Source organism: Lissotriton vulgaris, chromosome 11, assembly GCF_964263255.1.
Source record: "Lissotriton vulgaris chromosome 11, aLisVul1.2, whole genome shotgun sequence".
NCBI classification, from domain to species: Eukaryota; Metazoa; Chordata; class Amphibia; order Caudata; family Salamandridae; genus Lissotriton; species Lissotriton vulgaris.
The window spans coordinates 388,162,297-388,183,667 of record NC_141699.1 but is presented as its reverse complement, the minus strand read 5'-3'; the positions used below and the strand labels follow the sequence as shown (position 1 = coordinate 388,183,667).

The following is a 21,371-nucleotide window of genomic DNA, read 5'->3' as shown; positions in this document are numbered from 1 at the left end:
AGAGGACACTGAGAATTCCCTTTTCAAGGGTCCCGCAATAGGTTTTGGGCCACTAATGCTATAACTGAGGCCCCAGCATCAGCAATGGTGCCAGAAATGTAATACTGTGAATCAAAGTCTCAATACAAATCGGTGGTAAAGATGCAATGTGTAATCCAAGCCAGAAATAATATTCCTCCCTGAGCCATATGTTTAGTATTAATCTGCCAGAGAGCACCTAGGAACGGAACACATGCTGGCATCAAACACTATATAGCTATATAACAATTTCTTCAGCATGTTTCTTGCTTCATCCAGCCCCTAAGGGGTCTTTTGGCAATTTATCAGGACCGAGAAGGATTCTTGTTCTAATTATCTTACGCTACTGTAAGGCTAGTCCTTCCAAGTGTGCAGGTTTATAGAGTAACCAGTTGTGCTGTGGTTTCCAAGGATTTTTTCTCCTTGTAATTTTTGTGTGACCTGGGAAAAGGGGCGAAAAGGGGATATAAAATAACATGCATAACATATAAAATAAAATAACATACATAACATAAGTAAAGGAGACAGTATCAAAACGTAGGACACACAGATATAGTTTTTATGAAACAGACTTGCTTGTTATAAACATTACTTAAACAAGTGCTATCGATTGGTGCCTCTTAGAAAAGTTAATCAAGCATGGGAGCCCCATGTCGGTCAAATTGTTGGTGCTATAGCGGTGAAGCGGATGGCTTTTGTGCGTAGGTATGGCATACAATGTATAGGCAGTATCTGTGTGCGGCCGCCAAAAGGGCTTAACGTTAGTTTTTTGTAAAGAAGCAGTTCCTTTGCCAGCGCATAGTGTCCTTATGCTAGTTATAGTGAAAAGTGGCTATCTTTGTATAGTTGCAGGAAAGAAACCATTTATGTAAGACAATCTTTGCTTCCCATTTTTGAAAAAACTATCTTTGCTTCCCATTTTTCAATATTTTTTTTTAATAGAGCCCTCACCCAATAGGTCATGGGTCCAAGATGGCCGCTGCAAGTCTCATTCTAGTTTTCCTGAAACCAATCCCAAACATTAGGTGCGTACATTACCCAAGAAGCCGGCCCGTCTCAGTACGGGAGACAGAGCCGGGGTAGGTGAATGGCTTCTCACCACGCCACCACGTGTGAGTACAATATGCGGAGATCACACAAGGGACTTGCCGGTAAGCGACAGCTATCCTCTTAAATTACTCCTGTTCTGCTCCTCCGCATGGAGGTTGTGAGTGAGCGACTTGCTCTGAAAGCATTCCCATCAGCTCGAGACCCATAACCTATTGGGCGAGTGCTCTATTAAAAAAAAAAATGTATGCACAGCTAAGATTGTTTTTTAAAAAAATGGGAAGCAAAGATTGTTTAAAATGAATGGCTCCTTTAAAATTAAACAATGGGCCACACACATATGTTTTGTAGTTGTTTTGGAGATATCTCTGTGAACCAGAGCAGTTATTGTGTTTGGTCACGGATGCAGTTTTGACACTGGTGGGTGATGTTGGGGGAAGGGAGTCGTCTGGGATTCAACTACCTAGGATATTAGATGTTTTTGCTAGAATCAGGGCGCAGAGTTTGGGGTTTGTTGTTAGTTAACGATTATGCAGTTGACTTGTGAACAGAGATGGAAAAGTAGGTCTGGCCTGATCGCTTTGTAGAATGGTTCATGAAGGAAAGAGAATGGATATCTGGTAGGCTGCGAGGACCTCTAGGTCCAGTGGTTTCAGAGGAGGAGCGAGCAGGAGGTCATTCGGGATTGAAGACCAGATGGATAGGTCCAGGATCTAGGAGATCAAGGTTAGGAATGTGTTGAGAAGGGTTAGGAACAGTATGCAAAATAGGTGATAGGCTAATGAGGGCTTTGGGGAATGGTGGAGCAGGTTGCATTTTTGGTCTTGACGGGGGAGGGGGCTAGTAGACTCAAGGTGGCAGTTCACTTACGGGATGGGGGAGGATGGTTTTTGTATTAGCAACATCAGTGAAGCTTGCATTACTGGGTACGCAAGTAGGAATTTCGGATTCCCCCTGTTCTTCAATTCCAAAAGGGGCACTCAAGGTCCATTTTCGAATCCCCACTAACACCCCCGCCCAGAGCTCAGTAGCCCCAGTATCAGGCTTTACAGACCATTCATAGTGAGGGGGCTAGTCGCTATCACACTGAACAGAGCTCTGCTTCCTCAAGGGCATGGATTCTGTGGTTCTTTGAGGGTGAGGATAAGAGTTCATTTTACACTCACAGCTGTTGTAAGGTGGTATGTGGTGTTTTAAAACACACAAAAAAAATAAGTAAAAGTGAGAAGAGATGAAGGGACTGTCCTGGAGCAGCCGGGGAATGCCATAGCTGTCTGTACCTACATTTTTTCATGAGACTGACCATAACAGGTGCTCCCCTTTTCTTACACATGCACATTTTCAAGCTTTCTGCCTCCAGAACCCCTTTACCCATATAACCAAAACAGCCTCATGGTACTGTTAAAGCGCTCACCTTCGTTTCACACGTGCAGACCATTTCATAGTCGTTTTCATGGGATACACTGTTGATACATAAACATATTGTATGTCAGTACTATGCAAAACAGTGGAATTGTCTCTTGTGACACAATCTGCGCATTTACTGCTGAAATATTTAACATGATTGTAGCCAGTGCTTTAAATGGGGCAGTGTTAATCGGTACTGACCCATTCCTCGGTGTTCTCCTTTTGCGTACCTAAACAGCAGAACCAGTGGTGTATATCCCTTTCGCTGCGGCGGCTGTTCCACGGCGCTAAAGGGGCGGGGGGGGGCGCGCAGCGCACCCATGCTGGTGACGGAACCGCTCCATCACCAGCCTCGGTTGAGCTGTGCTCATGACGGAGCGGTTCCGTCATGGCCCTGCCCGCTCAATAGAACGCGCCGCGCAGGCGCAAAATCAGCACAGCGCTACTGAGGCTGATGACGGAGCGGTTCCGTCATCAGCGCGGAAGTGGTTTAAGACGTTTAACCGTCCGTGGCGGTCCCTGTGTTTGCCGCCCCCCGGCGGCCACATAAAAGAGTGTGAGCAGAACTTCTACATGAAACCATACTTTTTTTGTTTTTATGTCATAGGAAGGCCACATCCTGGCGTTGGCTCAACATCCTCTGATTCTGGACAAATCACTTAATATCCCTGTGCCAATGGCCACACAATACTTGGATAGCATCATGTACATTTGTGTTTTGTGTGTGTTGTGAGTATTGTGTGGCCAAGGAGAGCCAGGAGGCGGCGAGCCGAGGTACAGCAGCCCTAATCGGGACCCCAGCCAGGTGTGCAAAAAAAATAATATTGAACGTTGCTGCAGGTGCCCATTTGAGAGGTCCTGCATGTACATGTGTGTATGTGCCCATCCATGCTGGCACAGGCTCACGTATAGTGACAGATGTGGAAGAGACAAACTGGCACATACTCCCTCATGCTCCATTTCTGAAGGCCTCAGCACCCCAGCGATGTCACCCACTGCCTGCCACCTTTGAAGACTGTTTTTTTTTTAACTGCTGGTAGTGGGCATCGAGGGTCTGGGGTGGGGAAAGCGGTTCATTTTTAGAGATGCTTGTGTGTGTGAGAGACTGTCTACAGACATTTCTAAAGTGCACACCTGCTGCAGAGATCTGCTTTTAGCCACTGGGTTAAAATCTTGATAGGATAGCTTAAGCCTTCAATTTGTCCCTTTCTGATTACATCCTCACCTCGTTAAGCGCCGAGAAACCGTAAGACCTTCGCAAATGCACTATTATTAAACATTTCTGAATCTGAATGTTTACTGATTTAATATGCTTTGGTGCTCATATACTCTACATAGTGCAAATTACTTTACTGAAACTAAGGAAACGTTTTTCTAGATCAGAGAGCGAAACATTGATTTATAAAATGCAAATAAACAATTGGTGATATGTTTTCAGACAAATCACATTGGTTTGAGCAGCTCTGCACAGGGCACACGTGCACCTCCATTTCCAGAGTATGGGTAATATTTCTTCTGTATTGCATTTTGTACAGAATATTTTACACAGACAAACCCATCAATACACAGATGATGGTTACCATTACATAAAATGCTGGATGAAAGGCTGCATCTTCTATTCTGTCGCATACAGAGATCTCCTATTGAAGGGTCTCAGCTTGTGCTGCATTAACTCAGCAGCCTAATGGCATAGAAGGCCTCAGTTCAGGGGCCTGAGGTGTGGATGTGGGTCATAAAGGCTGAACAATACCAGTGTCAGGCGGGTAGAAAGAAATCCTAATGAAAACACATTTGGTGTACTTACGCAACTGGGATTAAAGTGTGGGTCTCTTGGTGACAAGTTTGTAGTCATTTCTTAGACTGCATCCTCACTGCAACGCTCTTTAACTTTTGTGTGTGCTACAAGATGTTTGTTTTGTGCCCTTTCAAAACCTACAGCATTTTTTGCAAATGTTTGTGAATATGTTGCAGCACTTAGCTTAAGGATCACCATACTCTCAAAGATGCCAAGAAAAGGCTGATGCTCTTAAATGTCTGGCTCGCAGCGACAAACCCCGGCCCCTCAGACACGACCCAACTTCAGTCCCACCCCAATCAACTTCTTTTTAAAGCACTGATTGTAGCTAATTAATGGGACAGGGCAGGTATAAAATAATGCATCCACCCTCGACCCTTTACCCTCCATCCATTCTGAACATCTTGCAGTAGGTTGACAGCTTGGATAAAAACGTGCGTTTATATTTATTTAATGCACACCCCAAAGTGAACTCTCTCTCTTGCAGCCAAAACAACAGGTATTATTGTTAGTACTATCCAGCTCAATTGGACTGGATTTAAGGTGACCTTGAAAAGATGAAATGCTGAGCCAGCCTAGCAGGGATTTCAACATGATCAAAAGGGTGCCCCCAGTTCTCTGCTGGAGGCTCGTGAGCATTTCATACATGTGTAGCTCAGGCTACGTTTGTTATTAGTGATTTCCAGATCATGTGTAGGTTTTAGCAGCAGGTTGACTAAGCACTCGAGTGTGCTTGGTTTTTGTCTTCCAGTTTTTTATGGACGACCTACCTCTACATCAACTTATGTAGGGCCTCGTTTATGGGGTTTTGGCGTAGGGCAGCACAGCAAATCACCTTGCTGTGCTGACCTACGTCAAAGTGAAGGGGCAGGAGTGCACCATATGTATCCAATATAGTGTATTCCTGTTCTTACCCCCAGTGCTGGCTCTGTTTCGGAGCCTAGCGCCAACGCAGGCACCCTTGCACCATTCAAGAGTGCCTGTGTTGTAGGCAGGATTGTTTTTGTGCAGGAAGGAGCACCTTTCTGCACGAAAACAATCCATAGAGGCATTTACCTCCTTCTATGTGGTCTGTAGAATAAAGACATTACTCTTTGTTACGCCTGCCCTGGGGAGGAGTAAGATTTTGACGCATACCCAGGTTTACAAGGCCTTGTAAATCTGGGAACGCGACAAAACCCATGGACGTTGCGTGGGAATACCCACTGCAACACCCATGGAATGCCTCCCTTGCGCAGAGTAAAGCGACACAGCAATTTGCGCTGCGTTGCCTTAGTCAAGATTTATGAGGCCACTTAAAGTCACGCAATGTGGCTTCATAATTTGGACTCCGGGCCTTGCGTCACGTATGTACCTCTTTGCGTGGTGCAAACGTGACACAAGGCTCTCATTAATATGCCCCCTAGTCTGGTTGTTTCCTCAAAACAGCATACCATTCCTAACAATTATTCGGTAAACTGTTCTATATTGCATACACGCTATAGCGTTGTGGTGGGGTTCCAGAGTTTTTCCTATAAGAAATGTGAAAAGATTCATAATCTTCAGTCCTTTTCAGTTGATGCTCTGTTTCACCTTTTAATGGCATATTTAACAAAGTGCAATGGCAAATGTTGTTGGCTTTCACGGACACTTTTCAAGTGGCTGAGACAGCTTCAATCGATCAATCAATCAGGAGTTTGTATAGCATGGCTACTCGCCCGTGAGAGTCTCAAGGCGCTTCAGTTCTTTTCCTTGACCCACCCTCATGTTCAGGCCTACTATGGGCAGCCCCCAGGCTGAAAACACGCAGCTGTTTTATGCGGTTTGGGGTCCAGGATCTGCAGATCACACAAAGACCTCAAGAGCATGGACAGTGACCACAGAAGCATACTACTAGCTTCAATGCAGATATTTAACAGAACCCTGTGCTGCTGTTCACTTATAAGCAGGGCTCCATAAATTATGCCGCATATGAGGGCTAAATTATGTGACCTGGTTGATTAAATTATACAGCAAGAAAAGGCCAATTGTGCGCTGTAATGTAACCTAATTTTGTGGTAGTTTTCATTAGTCATTTTTAGGTCTCGGACTAGGCAGCGCATGCGCTGTCTCGTCGACAGATGCTGTATACAGTATAGTGGGGGAAGCTCTGCCCACTTTCTGGCTATCTTTTTAATTGGCTGAATTCATAAAGGCTGCATTCTGTTTGGTGCTCGGCAAGTTAGTCCCGACCCCTGACAGCCATGATGTCATTTTTATCCCTCCATGGCTATCGGGCCCCATTACTTTTAAAACAGCTCTGTTCCCCTGCCTCCCCCCATTCCCTCCCGCAGTCTGTTACTTCTCTGCTCACCACAATCCCCCCACCCACTCCCGTTCCTGCCTGCTTGCACAATCGCAGTTTTGTTTACAATGTAATAGGGCTTGCTTAATTACGAGTCCTATTGCATTTGTAAATGCTTGCCTTCTCCTCTGATTGGCTGAGTGGGTTTGCACTCTTTTTTGCCTGACCTGTCCCTCTAATCTTTTGTTTAAGTCGTGATTCACACAGCTCGTCATCCGGAAGCGGAAGCATGGTGGCTGTAATGCCCCCACGATCCCTCTGAGATCGCTGGTTTTTTTCCACTCATACTGCGCATGCACACCACTCATGGGGTTCTAATACTGTCGCTGTTCTGTGGGCGCAGATGGTGGTTTGGTTCCATCTCTGTACTTTGCGTCAATCTTTCGTCAGTGTAGCAGTCTCACTCTGAAGGCATTGTTGCCTTCTTGTCCAACCGTACCCAATCTGTACATATAGGACAGTTTCACTCCAGACCAAGCACCATCAGCTGTGGGGTACCGCAGGGCGCCTCCTTGAGCCCCACCCTCTTCAATGTCTATGTTTCATCTTTAGCCGACATTGGGAGGAAGTGGGGCATTGGAGTCTGCTCATACGCAGACAACACACAGCTGATGGTGACTATGGATGAAGGACCTGAGGTCATTAAAACCAAACTACATAACTGTTTGGGAGAAATGGCCCACTGGATGCACAAGCATTCCTTGAAACTGAATGCCGGGAAATCAGAGATCCTACTGTTTGGGGGAGCAAAACACATGTGGGATGCCACATGGTGGCCTCCCTCACTGGGAGCGGCCCCTTCTCCCAGTCAACACGCCAGGAACCTGGGAATCATCATGGACGATGCACTTTCCATGAAAGACCATGTCAGATTACTCTGTGGTAAAAGTTTCGCCATACTTAAACTTCTTGCCAAAATATTCCCCTGGTTACCCCTGGACTGTAGACGGTTCGTCACCCAAGCCCTACTGGTTAGCCGCGGGTTCCCAGCGGTCGCGGGCGCCATCTTTGATTGGGCTTGTTCCACTGGAGTGTAGCCCTGACAATCCACCCTCGTTCCGCCCCTATTTAAACGGCCCTCATGTGTCAGCGCAGCGGACGAGCGCAGCGGGCGCGACGTAGGCGCGCCGGAGTTGCGCCTGAGTTAAGCCCGTCTGCGCCCGTCCGCGCCAGGCCGGGGCAAGGGGCATGTCACTCTGTCTCTCCCCCCACTTACACTCGTTGTTTCCTTATATCTGTTCACGACCCCGCCCTTCCCCCTCCCCAATCCGCTCCCAAACTGGCACTACACAACCTGTTTATGACCAGAACTTCCTTCCCTGAGATCGCCCCTATCTTGCTTTATAACAGTTCTCCTGCCTCGGGCCCCAAGGTGCGGACCCTGTCACCACCATGCTCCCTTACTCCCCCATTGTCTGTGATGTACCTCAATACCCGGTCTCTGGTCCGCCATCAATCAGAAATATTCTACCTTCTGGAATCGGAACAGCCTGACGTCTTGTTCCTGACCGAGACCTGGCTCACAGACGACTCGTCCCCAGACATCCTGGCAGCCATTCCCTCAGGCTACTACATACTGCAAACCAACCGCCCCCCTGGTAAAGGGGGCGGTGGGGTTGCAGCCATCATCAGACACCCCATTAGGTTCTCCCCAGTGCCCTCTCCCAGTATTACCTCGACAGACTGTCTCGTACTTAGACTGGAGCAGCCTGGGTCCTCGCTCATTTGTGTGCTGATATACCGTCCCCCTCAACCCATGCCCAATTTTTCTATTCAGTTTGGTGACCTGATCACCCAGCTTACCATTAACAATTCCAACGTGTTGGTCCTGGGCGACTTTAATTACTGTCCGTCAGACATCCATGAAACTTCTGACTCACGCGCCTTCTCTGATCTAATGTTGAGTCTTAACTGTACCCAACATATACATGCACCATCGCATGTTAAAGGCCATATTCTAGATCAAGTTTGGACCACCTCCCTTGATATTTCTGTCCCCCTCATTCTTCCCTGTCTCTGGTCAGATCATTATCTCATTACTTTTACCTTAGCTATGTCTTCCCCTATTACTGCTGCCCGTCAATCCAATTTCCTGGCACGTAATTGGAATAAAGCCGATCTTAATAAATGTACTGCCCTTCTGAGCTCATCGTCCCCACTCACCATTGGATCTACCACCTCCACTGACCTTCAGTCCGAAACCCTTACACACTGGCTCACCTCTGCGGCCGACTCGGTGGCACCCTTAAAACCTGTCAAGACGAGGCGCAGCCATGATGCCCAAACGTGGTTTACCGCTGAGCTCAGCGCACAAAAACTTGGTCTCCGCCAGGCAGAAAGACGCTGGCGCCGGGGTTACTCCCCCGAATCGAAAGAGATTTTCTCGTCTCGGTTGAAGGAGTACAAGGAAGCAATTACTGTGGCCAAATCACGATATTTTTCAAGTAAAACCCTGAATTCGTCCAATAAGTCCAAAGACATTTTTTCTATTGTGGAAGAACTATCTAACCCGGCAAGAGTCACTCTAGCCCCCCTTCCCTCCCAGCCCCTGTGCGACTCCCTTAACCAATTTTTTGTGGATAAAATCATTAAAATCAAAACTAGCATCTCCACTTTAGCTCCACCTGTCCCCACATCTTTCCGTGTCCCCAGCTATCCTCACACTCACACTCTCACTCATATCCCCCCCATCTCAAAGGATAACTTTCTATCACTCCTCCACAAAGTTTCTTCTGGCTCTCCCAGCGATTGTTGCCCCCCCTCGGCCCTTCGAGAAGCTTTTACTTCCTGTCCAGACCCCCCCCTTGCTCTTTTGAACAATTCTTTGACTACAGGGGAGGTTCCTGGATCCTTCAAACAGGCCGAGGTGGTTGCCATTCTAAAAAAACCTTCGGCAGACCCTTCCATCATCAGCAACTATCGCCCAATTTCCCTCCTTCCTTTTCTTAGTAAAGTTTTAGAGTCGCACGTTACTCACATTCTAAGTTCTTTTGTGGAAGACTCTAGTGTATTGGACCCCCAGCAGGCTGGATTCAGACCCGCGCACTCCACAGAAGCAGTCATTCTTTCTGTTATGGAGGAACTGCGCAGGGGGGCGGACGCTAACATCTGCCAGGCTCTGGTCCTCCTGGATCTGTCGGCCGCCTTTGACACGGTCGACCATGATATTTTGGTCGACCGTGTCGGGGAGGCCGGCATCCAGGGTACCGCCCTGGCCTGGGTCCGCTCCTTCCTGACCCAACGCCATCAAGCTGTCAGGCTATCCCAGTTCTCTGCCGCCCAGGTCAAACTGACCTGCGGAGTCCCACAAGGTTCTTCCCTATCCCCCCTCCTTTTTAATTTGTATCTCTCCCCACTTATCCGTGCCCTCCGACAGTTCAATGTTACAGCGTTCAATTACGCGGATGACATACAACTAATTTTCAACATTGACTCCTCGGCTGAATCTATTTCCACCTTCCAAAACACCCTCTGCTTTATTAGCAACTGGATGAGCTCAAACCACCTGAAGCTCAACCCCGACAAGACCGAGCTGGTTCTTGTCGGGGGTCCCTCCAACCCTTGGGACTCTTCCTTTTGGCCTGTTAGCCTTGGCAGTCCACCCCGCCCTGCTAACTGTGCCAAAAGTCTGGGAGTCGTCATTAGCAGTGATCTCTCCATGACACCCCAGATTAGCGCGGTAGTCTCCTCTAGCCATTTTCAACTAAGGAAAATACGGAAAATCTCCCGCCTACTCACTTCCGAGGCCCTCATCTTGGCCCTGCTTGCGCTAGTCATATCGAGGCTTGACTATGCCAATGCGCTTTATGTAGGCATTCCAGCTTACCAACTTAGGAGGCTTCAGTTGATCCAGAACCAGGCTGCCCGCCTGATTCATTTTCTACCAAGAGATCAACACGTTCGCCCCCTCCTAAAAAGCCTCCACTGGCTCCCGGTAGCTGCCCGCTGTAAATTTAAGCTGGGCTGTATCATCTCCAAATCCCTTGCTGGTCAGGGTCCCCTATTCATTTCTTCCCTCCTCCACCCCTATGTTCCTTCTCGTACTCTCCGGTCTTCCCAATTGGCCTTGTTATCAATTCCTAGATACAAGAGGTGGCCTTAAGTTTTCTTTTTTGGCCCCCACTTTTTGGAATTCCCTCCCCCTTCCTCTTAGGTTGTCCACTCCGTACCCCAAATTCAGATCCTCCCTTAAAACTTTTCTTTTCACTGAATCCTACAAATAACCGGTCTCTTTGCTCCCTCATCTGCTCTCTCCATTAAGGCGCCAAGAAACCTAACGGTGTTAGTTGCGCCTTAGAAATTTATTTAACATAACATAACATAACATAACATTATGGCAATGCACTTTTCAATGGGATGAACGACCAGCTATTCTCACGTCTACAGATTGTGCAAAACCAGGCGGCCAAACTCATCCTTAACAAAAGTAAGCGTGACTCAGCATCAGAGTGCCTAAGTAAACTTCACTGGCTCCCGATGCGTCAGAGGGCTGCCTTTAACCTACTCAGCCATGCTCACAAGACTCTACATGGAACAGGCCCCTCGATACTTCAAGGAAGGATCGAATTTTACAGACCTAATAGGAACTTGCGATCATGCCAATCTGCCTTAGCAAAGCCCAAACGCATCTATAAGGTCAGAACAGGTGGACGTTCCTTTTCCCACCTAGCAGCCAAAAGATGGAACGAGCCCCCCCCCCGATCTAAGACATACCACCAACTATCTTCAGTTCAGAAGGAATCTTAAAACATATCTCTTCCCCAAGCCATAAGTTCCAGCATTCACCTCGGTAGCTTCTCTGGCTCTTAGCGCCGTGATATCCCTCGGGATGATTGATGCGCTCTACAAAAACCGCAAAATAAATAAAATAAAATAAATTGTTGCGGAATCTAGTTGTGGGCTGTTTTGTGGCCTCAGACTGTGTGGAGTTGTTGCAGTCGCAGTTGAATACAGTTTGTTAGACTGTGGCCGCTGATGCTGTGCCGGTCCAGCTGATCCCGGCGCTCTGGTTTCAGCCGAGATCTATTTTGAGCGGTGCTTTGGTTTGTGTTTTTGAAGCCGTCCCCCTCATCTGCTGAATGTGGGCTAGTTACAGCTAAGCATGGGCGAATTTTGCGAATCTGGCGTTCGCGAATTTTGCGAATTTGCGAACTCGCAATCCGCAAAATCCGCGAATTCTCGTGAATTTGCGGATTTTTTTTTTGTGTTTGCAAGGATTTCTGCCAGTTCGCAAGGATTTCTGACAGCTCGCGAGGCTTTTGTAACAGTTCGCAATGGCGAACTTACATGTCGGCTCGCAACGGTCACGATTATGTTGTTTCTACGTCTGGTTCATCATCATAGGTTCCCAGCACCCTCTGTTTCACCCCTGCCACCCTCTGTTTTACCCATGCCACCCTCTGGTACATCAATGCCTTATGCCACCCTCTGGTTCATCATCACTGTAGATTATGGGGGGAAAAAGCAAGCACACCTGCCTGCTTCAACTGACATGAATTAATTTGGGGTTGATTTATTAATGTGTCACTGTTTTCAAAATTCCAGTCTGGCACCTGCATCCTTATCTGTAATTTGCTTTCTGTTGCAGTGCAATTTTTTTTTCCAGGACCTTTGTGGCCTACTTTTAGCTATTCTATGAGCCTGCTGTGAGGGTCAGAGCAGGGTCATACAATTGTTGCAACTAGCAACTGAACTCTGGAGGGGCCCTTGTCAGGAAGCACTACAGGGAATGGTTACTAATGATGAGTTTGAACTTTTGAACCTGCTGAATGCTTTTTTTGTGTTCGCAAGGAATTCTGCCAGTTCGCAAGGATTTCTGCCAGTTCGCGAGGGTTTTGTACCAGTTCGCAATTGCGAACTTACATGTCGGCTCGCAACGGTCACGATTATGTTGTTTCTACGTCTGGTTCATCATCACAGGTTCCCAGCACCCTCTGTTTCACCCCTGCCACCCTCTGTTTTACCCCTGCCACCCTCTGGTACATCAATGCCTTATGCCACCCTCTGGTTCATCATCACTGTATATTATGGGGGGAAAAGAAAGCACACCTGCCTGCTTCAACTGACCTGAATTAATTTGGGGTTGATTTATTAATGTGTCACTGTTTTAAAATTCCAGTCTGGCACCTGCATCCTTATCTGTAATTTGCTTTCTGTTGCAGTGCAATTTTTTTTTCCAGGACCTTTGTGGCCTACTTGTAGCTATTCTATGAGCCTGCTGTGAGGGTCAGAGCACGGTCATACAATTGTTGCAACTAGCAACTGAACTTTGGAGGGGCCCTTGTCAGGAAGCACTACAGGGAACGGTTACTAATGATGAGTTTGAACTTTTGAACCTGCTTTCACTTTTGCAAAACTCGTTTTTCTGCAGAGCAGCATTACAGCAACTTTAATGCCCCACCAAGCTTATATGAGAAAGTTGATTTCTAATCCAAAAGTTATCCAAAGAAAATCAAAAGGCCTCAAATCTAAAAAAGTGCAGGCAAATGTCAACCTGAGGAGTTATTCTGATAAAAATAATCATTTTCAGAAGGTCTATGCTGCTTGCTAGTAGATTTCTTGTGCGGAATTGCAATTTTTGTAATTTCGCGAGTGCGAGATTGTTGCTGCCCGCCGCACCTACATGTTCGCAATTGCGAACTTACACCGCAAAGAAAAAAAATCCGCTGTGTGCGAATTTGCGGATTTTGCGGGAAATTCGCGAATCTCGCGGATTGCGAATTTACTGAAAATCCGCAAAATCCGCGAGCGTAACGGATTTTCCGCCCATGCTTAGTTACAGCCCTCCTGTCAGCCTTACAGGCCACAGCTCAGGGAGACAGCCTCTATCTGCCCTCCTAACCCCACATCATGATCTCTTACCCTGCTGCCCACCCCATCTCCTCCCTCCACCTTCTCTACTTTGTCTCTGCTCCAAAGCATTCTGCCTTTATCATATTCCGCATCTTCTTCTTCTCCAGTCGCCATTCTCTTTCTCCTGCTTCCCCCTCGGTTTTTTAGGTCTCCCCTTTTTCATCCTGTAGGGATGATAGGAGAGATTTATAGTAAGGCTTTCGAAAGGTCTACCCAACTGCGGATCGCGTACAGTTCATGTGAGCCAGGCGCGTGCACATCGCCAGCCACATCCCACACCATGCCTCGGCATGAGACTTCAAAGGAAGCCGCTCCCCAGCCCCCCTCCAATCAGACTTCAAAGGAAGCCGCTCCCCGGCATCCCTCTGCGCAATGCCAGAGCTTGTTTTTCTCTCGTTTTTTTATTGTACAACTGTAAGGGAATGAGAAGTTCTGATAAGTAATGAAGATTACTAACAAGCAGCAAGGCATTTACCCCCTCCTCATCTGGCTTGTTATGTAGTATGCCCTCCCCACCACATATCGCGGCCGCTCGTGCATTTGCCAACCCCTCCCACTTCTTGCTTGTTTTTGTTGCAGTGACTCCCATGTAAGTCCCACACTATTGTGCATAATCCATTCTCCCCACGTTCAGTGCACATTTCAATATCGCATTTCTGTGCCTCGTACATTTATTCGTTTATTTTTCGTTGCAGTTACTCCCATTTAATCCCTACTTTTCTGTGCACTTTCATTGCTGCTATTCTGTGCCTCGTACGGACAGAGCCCACCTGCAGGCCCTTGGAGTCTGCTTGTTTTTCCGTCATATGCAAAAACAACAATTGATGGACAGAATGCAGAACAATGTCATACATTCACCCCAGTACAGAGATCTGGGCCTAAATCCATCGTTTCTTTGCACTCCACACCACCCCAGTTCAAACATGGCCATATGCAAATCAGCCTTGACCCTGCGCCTCATGGGAACAGTCCAGCCCGAACTGCCAAGCCATGTCTTTCCTGGACCGGAATCAAGCATACTAGGACCGGTTTCTGGCTATCAGCCGTCTTCAGCCAAGATAGCTTGACTCCAGTGGTGTGGAGAGCATGGGACTCACGTCTGAGCATACCCATCACACTCGGGGTGACAAATGCAAAAACAACAATTGATGGACAGAATGCAGAACAATGTCATACATTAACCCCAGTACAGAGATCTGGGCATAAATCCATTGTTTTTTTGCACTCCACACCACCCCAGTTCAGACATGGCCATATGCAAATCAGCCTTGACCCTGTGCCTCATGGGAACAGTCCAGCCCGAACTGCCAAGCCATGTCTTTCCTGGACCGGAATCAAGCATCCTAGGACCAGTTTCTGGCTATCAGCATTCTTCAGCCAGGATAGCTTGACTCCAGTGGTGTGGAGAGCATGGGACTCACGTCTGAGCATACCCATCCCACTCGGGGTGACAAATGCAAAAACAACAATTGATGGACAGAATGCAGAACAATGACATCAATTCACCCCAGTATAGAGATCTGGGCCTAAATCCATCGTTTTTTTGCACTCCACACCACCCCAGTTCAGAAATGGCCATATGCAAATCAGCCTTGGCCCTATGCCTCATGGGAACAGTCCAGCCCAAACTGCCAAGCCATGTCTTTCCTGGACCGGAATCAAGCATCCTAGGACCGGTTTCTGGCTATCAGCCGACTTCAGCCAGGATAGCTTGACTCCAGTGGTGTGGAGAGCATGGGACTCACATCTGAGCATACCCATCCCACTCGGGGTGACAATTGCAAAAACAACAATTGATGGACATCCGTCATAGCAGATGCTGTGACCTGTGACCTCACATGCTCTCCACTCCTACCCCAGTGCGACTGTCCCGGCAGGCACGCGCATTTAGAAATTCCATCTTTTCCTTCCACGTTTCTATAAGACGCGCTTTCACAGTCCGCACTTTCATTCAGTGGCCCCTCTCCCCACGTCAAGCCTTTGAGGAAGTATTGTATTGAATGATTGCAAAGGAATTATTGTTTTGTTTTTATTTTTTCATTGTGGTTGGCAGCAGAGATGATATGATGGGAACTATTGTTGGATGATGGTGCAGGGTAGCCGCAGTAGGGGCTGGGCAGATAGTGGGTATTAGTATGACAGTGAAGGGCAGGGCTACTATGGTGGTTGGCAGGCATTGGTAGGAAATGCGAGTGATCCCGAGAAAAAGTCTCACCTCTTAGACACTGAGAATTAATGAATGAATAACCCTAGATGCCAGGGCCTAGCCACAAGTCCTCCCTGTCTATACTCGGGAGTTGCAGGCTGGTTGGTAATTGGCAAGGTTGGTATTGTAAATGACAACTGCAGTAGTAAGGCTGGCACAGTGGGGACGCGGATGGCATGCCGCAGATCCAACCTTCTCTGCCACCACCAACCTTGTGCCCTCAGAGCCCTTGCAAGCCTTCATTATCAGTTTCCTTATTTTCAGATCTCAACTCACCTGCTACAATATGTTTCACAGTTGGCACACTAGATAGACAGCATGTTGGTCAATGTGGCTTCGAGGCGCTGGGTGCCTCATGATGATGTCAGCTGGGGGAGTTGTTGCGTTGTTGAAAAGTGCAAAGCGCTGCTTATTCTCAATGCTTTGTGCAGTTATCACAGAACAGAGCGAAAGCAGTATGCGGCCCAGGCAAGCTGGTTCTTTATAGTAAAGACTGAGGAATTTAGCAATGAGTCAGAGGCCAAGAACGGGAGACGCAATACAAAACAATCATTTGCAATGCAATAGGTCTCGAATTAGGAAAGTTTGAGCTATTGGTAGTGTAAATGACATTTTTTTTATTTATGTGTTGGTTTTGAAAATAGCGAAAATAATAGCTTTGTCATTTACAATGCCAATAGTTTTAACTTTCTTAAATGTGACTCCTATAGCATTTGTACTGCAATATGTGTTGTATTTACGTGACTTAGATGTATTGATATAACAAATAACAATGGCTTTTAATTTTTTAAAATATTAATACTTGATTAAAAGTTATTGTAATTTATTATGGCAATAGATTAAACTTTTGTAAATGACTTTTGTGAAGATTATGTTCAGTGTATTTTATTGTGACGAAAATCCAGGAACAGAAGTGAAATATTAACATCTTTTTGTGACATTTGTAATAAAGCTTGAAACATTGAGAGAACATATTTGAACCAGTTGTTATTGAATGGTTGCACAGATTGATGCCGTGGTGGCGCTGAGTGATGTTGTGGTGGCGACGAGTGATGCAGTGGCGTTCAGTGATGCTGGGGTAGCGCATAGTGATGTTGTGGTGCCCCTCAGTGATGCTGTGGTGGTGCTGAGTGATGCTGTGGTGATGCTGTGGAGGGCGATAAATAGATAGAGTGAGGGCGATAAATAGATGGAGTGAGGGTGATAAATAGATAGAGTGAGGGCGATAAATAGATAGAGTGAGGGAGATAAATAGATAGAGTGAGGGCGATAAATAGATTGAGTGAGGGCGATAGATAGATAGAGTGAGGGCGATAGATTGAAGGCGATAGATAGATTGAGGTGGATAGATAGAGTGAGGTCGATAGAGAGTGTGAGGGCGATAGATAGAGTGAGGGCGATAGATAGAGTGAGGGCAATAGATAGAGTGAGGGCGATAGAAAGAGTGAGGGCGATAGATAGAGTGAGGCGATAGATAGATAGATAGATAGATAGATAGATAGATAGATAGATAGATAGATAGATAGATAGAGTGAGGGCGATAGATAGATAGAGTGAGGGCGATAGATAGATAGAGTGAGGGTGATACAGTGAGGGCGATAGGTAGATAGATAGGAGTGAGGGTGATAGATATAGTGAGGGCGATAGATAGAGTGAGTGAGGGCGATAGATAGATAGAGTGAGGGTGATACAGTGAGGGCGATAGGTAGATAGATAGGAGTGAGGGCGATAGATAGAGTGAGGGCGATAGATAGAGTGAGGGCAATAGATAGAGTGAGGGCAATAGATAGAGTGAGGGCGATAGATAGATTGAGGGCGATAGATAAAGTGAGGGTGATAGAGTGAGGGCGATAGATAGAGTGAGAGCGATAGATAGATAGATGGATAGATAGATAGATAGATAGATAGATAGATAGATAGATAGATAGATAGATAGATAGATAGATAGATAGATAGATAGATAGATAGATAGATAGATAGATAGATAGATAGATAGATAGAGAGACAGACAGATATATAGAGATACAGATAAGACAGATAAGACAGATACGACAGATAAGGTGAGGGCGATAGATAGAGTGAGGGCGATAGATAGAGTGAGGGCAATAGAGTGAGGGCGATAGATAGAGTGAGGGCAATAGATAGAGTGAGGGCAATAGATAGAGTGAGGGCGTAAGATAGATAGATAGAGTGAGGGCGATAGATAGATAGAGTGAGGGCGATAGATAGATAGATAGAGTGAGGGTGATAGATAGATAGATAGAGTGAGGGCGATATATAGATAGAGTGAGGGCGATAGATAGAAATAGTGAGGGCGATAGCTAGAGTGAGGGCGATAGATAGAGTGAGGGCGATAGATAGATAGATAGATAGATAGATAGATAGATAGATAGATAGATAGATAGATAGATAGATAGATAGATAGATAGATAGATAGATAGATAGATAGATAGATAGATAGATCGATAGTCAGATATATAGACAGACAGGCACAGACAGACAGATAAGACAGACAGATAAGACAGACAGACAAGTAAAAACATATAAGATAGATGGATAGATAGATTGATAGATAGAGTGAGGGCGATAGACAGATAGAGTGAGGGCGATAGATAGATAGAGTGAGGGCGATAGATAGATAGAGTGAGGGCGATATATAGATAGAGTAAGGGCGATAGATAGAAAGAGTGAGGGCGATAGATAGAGTGAGGGTGATAAATAGATAGAGTGAGGGAGATAAATAGATAGAGTGAGGGCGATAAATAGATTGAGTGAGGGCGATAGATAGATAGAGTGAGGGCGATAGATTGAGGGCGATAGATAGATTGAGGGGGATAGATAGAGTGAGGTCGATAGATAGAGTGAGGGCGATAGATAGAGTGAGGGCGATAGATAGAGTGAGGGCAATAGATAGAGTGAGGGCGATAGAAAGAGTGAGGTCGATAGAAAGAGTGAGGGCGATAGATAGAGTGAGGCGATAGATAGATAGTTAGATAGAGTGAGGGCGATAGATAGATAGAGTGAGGGCGATAGATAGATAGAGTGAGGGCGATAGATAGATAGAGTGAGGGCGATAGGTAGATAGATAGGAGTGAGGGCGATAGATAGAGTGAGGGCAATAGATAGAGTGAGGGCAATAGATAGAGTGAGGGCAATAGATAGAGTGAGGGCGATAGATAGATTGAGGGCGATAGATAGATTGAGGGCCATAGATAAAGTGAGGGTGATAGAGTGAGGGCGATAGATAGTGAGAGCGATAGATAGATAGATAGATAGATAGATAGATAGATAGATAGATAGATAGATAGATAGATAGATAGATAGATAGATAGATAGATAGATAGATAGATAGATAGATAGATAGATAGATAGATAGATGGATAGATAGATGGATAGACAGACAGATATATAGAGATACAGATAAGACAGATACGACAGATAGGGTGAGGGCGATAGATAGAGTGAGGGCGATAGATAGAGTGAGGGCAATAGAGTGAGGGCGATAGATAGAGTGAGGGCGAAAGATAGATAGATAGAGTGAGGGCGATAGATAGCTAGAGTGAGGGCGATAGATAGATAGATAGAGTGAGGGTGATAGATAGATAGATAGAGTGAGGGCGATAGATAGATAGAGTGAGGGCGATATATAGATAGAGTGAGGGTGATAGATAGAAATAGTGAGGGCGATAGCTAGAGTGAGGGCGATAGATAGAGTGAAGGTGATAGATAGAGTGAGGGCGATAGATAGATAGATAGATAGATAGATAGATAGATAGATAGATAGATAGATAGATAGTCAGATATATAGACAGACAGGCACAGATAGACAGATAAGACAGACAGATAAGACAGACAGACAAGTAAAAACATATAAGATAGATGGATAGATAGATTGATAGATAGAGTGAGGGCGATAGACAGATAGAGTGAGGGCGATAGATAGATAGAGTGAGGGCGATAGATAGAGTGAGGGCGATATATAGATAGAGTAAGGGCGATAGATAGAAAGAGTGAGGGCGATAGATAGAGTGAGGGCGATAGCTAGAGTGAGGGCGATAGATAGAGTGAAGGTGATAGATAGAGTGAGGGCGATAGATAGATAGATAGATAGACAGTCAGATATATAGACAGACAGGCACAGACAGACAGATAAGACAGACAGATCAGACAGACAGACAAGTCAAGACAGATAAGATAGATAGATAGATTGATAGATAGAGTGAGGGCGATAGACAGATAGAGTGAGGGCGATAGATAGATAGAGTGAGGGCGATACATAGATAGAGTGAGGGCGATAGATAGATACAGTGAGGGCGATAGATAGATAGAGTGAGGGAGATAGATAGATAGAGTGAGGGCGATAGATAGATAGACAGATAGATAGATAGATAGACAGATAGATAGATAGATAGATAGACAGATAGATAGATAGATAGATAGATAGATAGATAGATAGATAGATAGATAGATAGATAGATAGATAGATAGATAGATAGATAGATAGATAGATAGATAGATAGATAGATAGACAGATATATAGACAGATAGTCAGACAGACAGACAGACAGTAACTGCAACGATAAAACAAAAAATGTACTAGGCACAGAAAAGCGGTATTGAAATTTGCACAGAAACGTGGGGACAATGGACTATGCACAATAGTGTGGGACTTACATGGCAGTCACTGCAACAAAAACAAGCAGGAAGTGGGAGGGGTTGGCAAATGCGCAAGCGGCCGTGATATGTGGTGGGGGAGGGCATACTACATAAGCAAGGGAAATTCATGAATATATTCCCAAAACGAAACCTATTCAAAAGAACATATTGGAACTCACAGTCATGTGTTCGAATGCCATTACTGAAGAAAATGATATTTATGTCATGAAAAGATGCTCCAAAATGTGAAACAGTGCACTGAACATGAGTTGCGAAAAGAGTTATTGGAAGTGAAATAGAACAACACTCAATGAAACAGTTATTGTCTGGGGTATTCGATTTTAGTCAGGGCCAGTTTTTCAGGGTTAAACATCGTACACTCTACAATAAGTATTTTAATCCAGACCAAAAATTGAGATTCATCTATGTTTCAACCCCACTAAAATTTTATAAAGGTCCTCATCGGAGCATTGTGGATGAACCGTAAAAAGTGCAGGAAAAAAATTGAGGTCACTAATATGTAGGTATGTTTCATGTGACTTGTTTTCATATGGTGTATGTTTGCGTCTGTGGAGAGCGGTGTGACAGTGGCGTGGTATGAGGCGCGCACCATATCTAGCCAACTACACTAACATATGGTGGTAAATAAAGCGGGCTAGGTGACTTCCGAGTCAAATAATAATTTTGCAACACGCTGTCATCGAACAGTCTTGTACCTTATGGTCACACCGTTAAATGCATCTTCAGGAGTTTGCGGACTATGGTTCTGTGAGTGGATTAATTTCTTAAATGTGCGCTGTTCTCACTTCCCATGCTTGTTGGCTTCTAAGTTTGTATGAGCATCGGGTCACGTGAGTAGCTTATTTATTGCCCAGGGGAAGAGTTTTAGATCGGCTAGAGCCCCTTCAAAGAAAGAAAAAAAGAACCTAAATACAGCTCCCTTGCCTGTGTTTAAGGAACTGGGAAAGAAGTAACAAGATTTAGTAGGTCTACACGCAGGGAAACAATGCATTATTGTCTACTTTATTGGCGGCAATTGGGGGTGGTATTTTATTAACCAGCAATAC

At 45.7% G+C, this 21,371-nt stretch overlaps 1 protein-coding gene across 3 annotated transcripts in view; it reads right to left on the bottom strand.

Moving 5' to 3' along the window:
• The window catches only part of LOC147679838 (interleukin-1 beta-like), a 114,870-nt gene that overhangs the window by 50,813 nt on the left and 42,686 nt on the right, over nucleotides 1-21,371 (bottom strand). For all 3 annotated transcript variants that reach the window (XM_086943395.1, XM_086943394.1, XM_086943393.1), the window contains exon 3: nucleotides 2,480-2,528. In XM_086943395.1, the coding sequence (XP_086799521.1) occupies nucleotides 2,480-2,528 (49 nt within the window). The remainder of the gene's footprint in view (nucleotides 1-2,479; nucleotides 2,529-21,371) is intronic.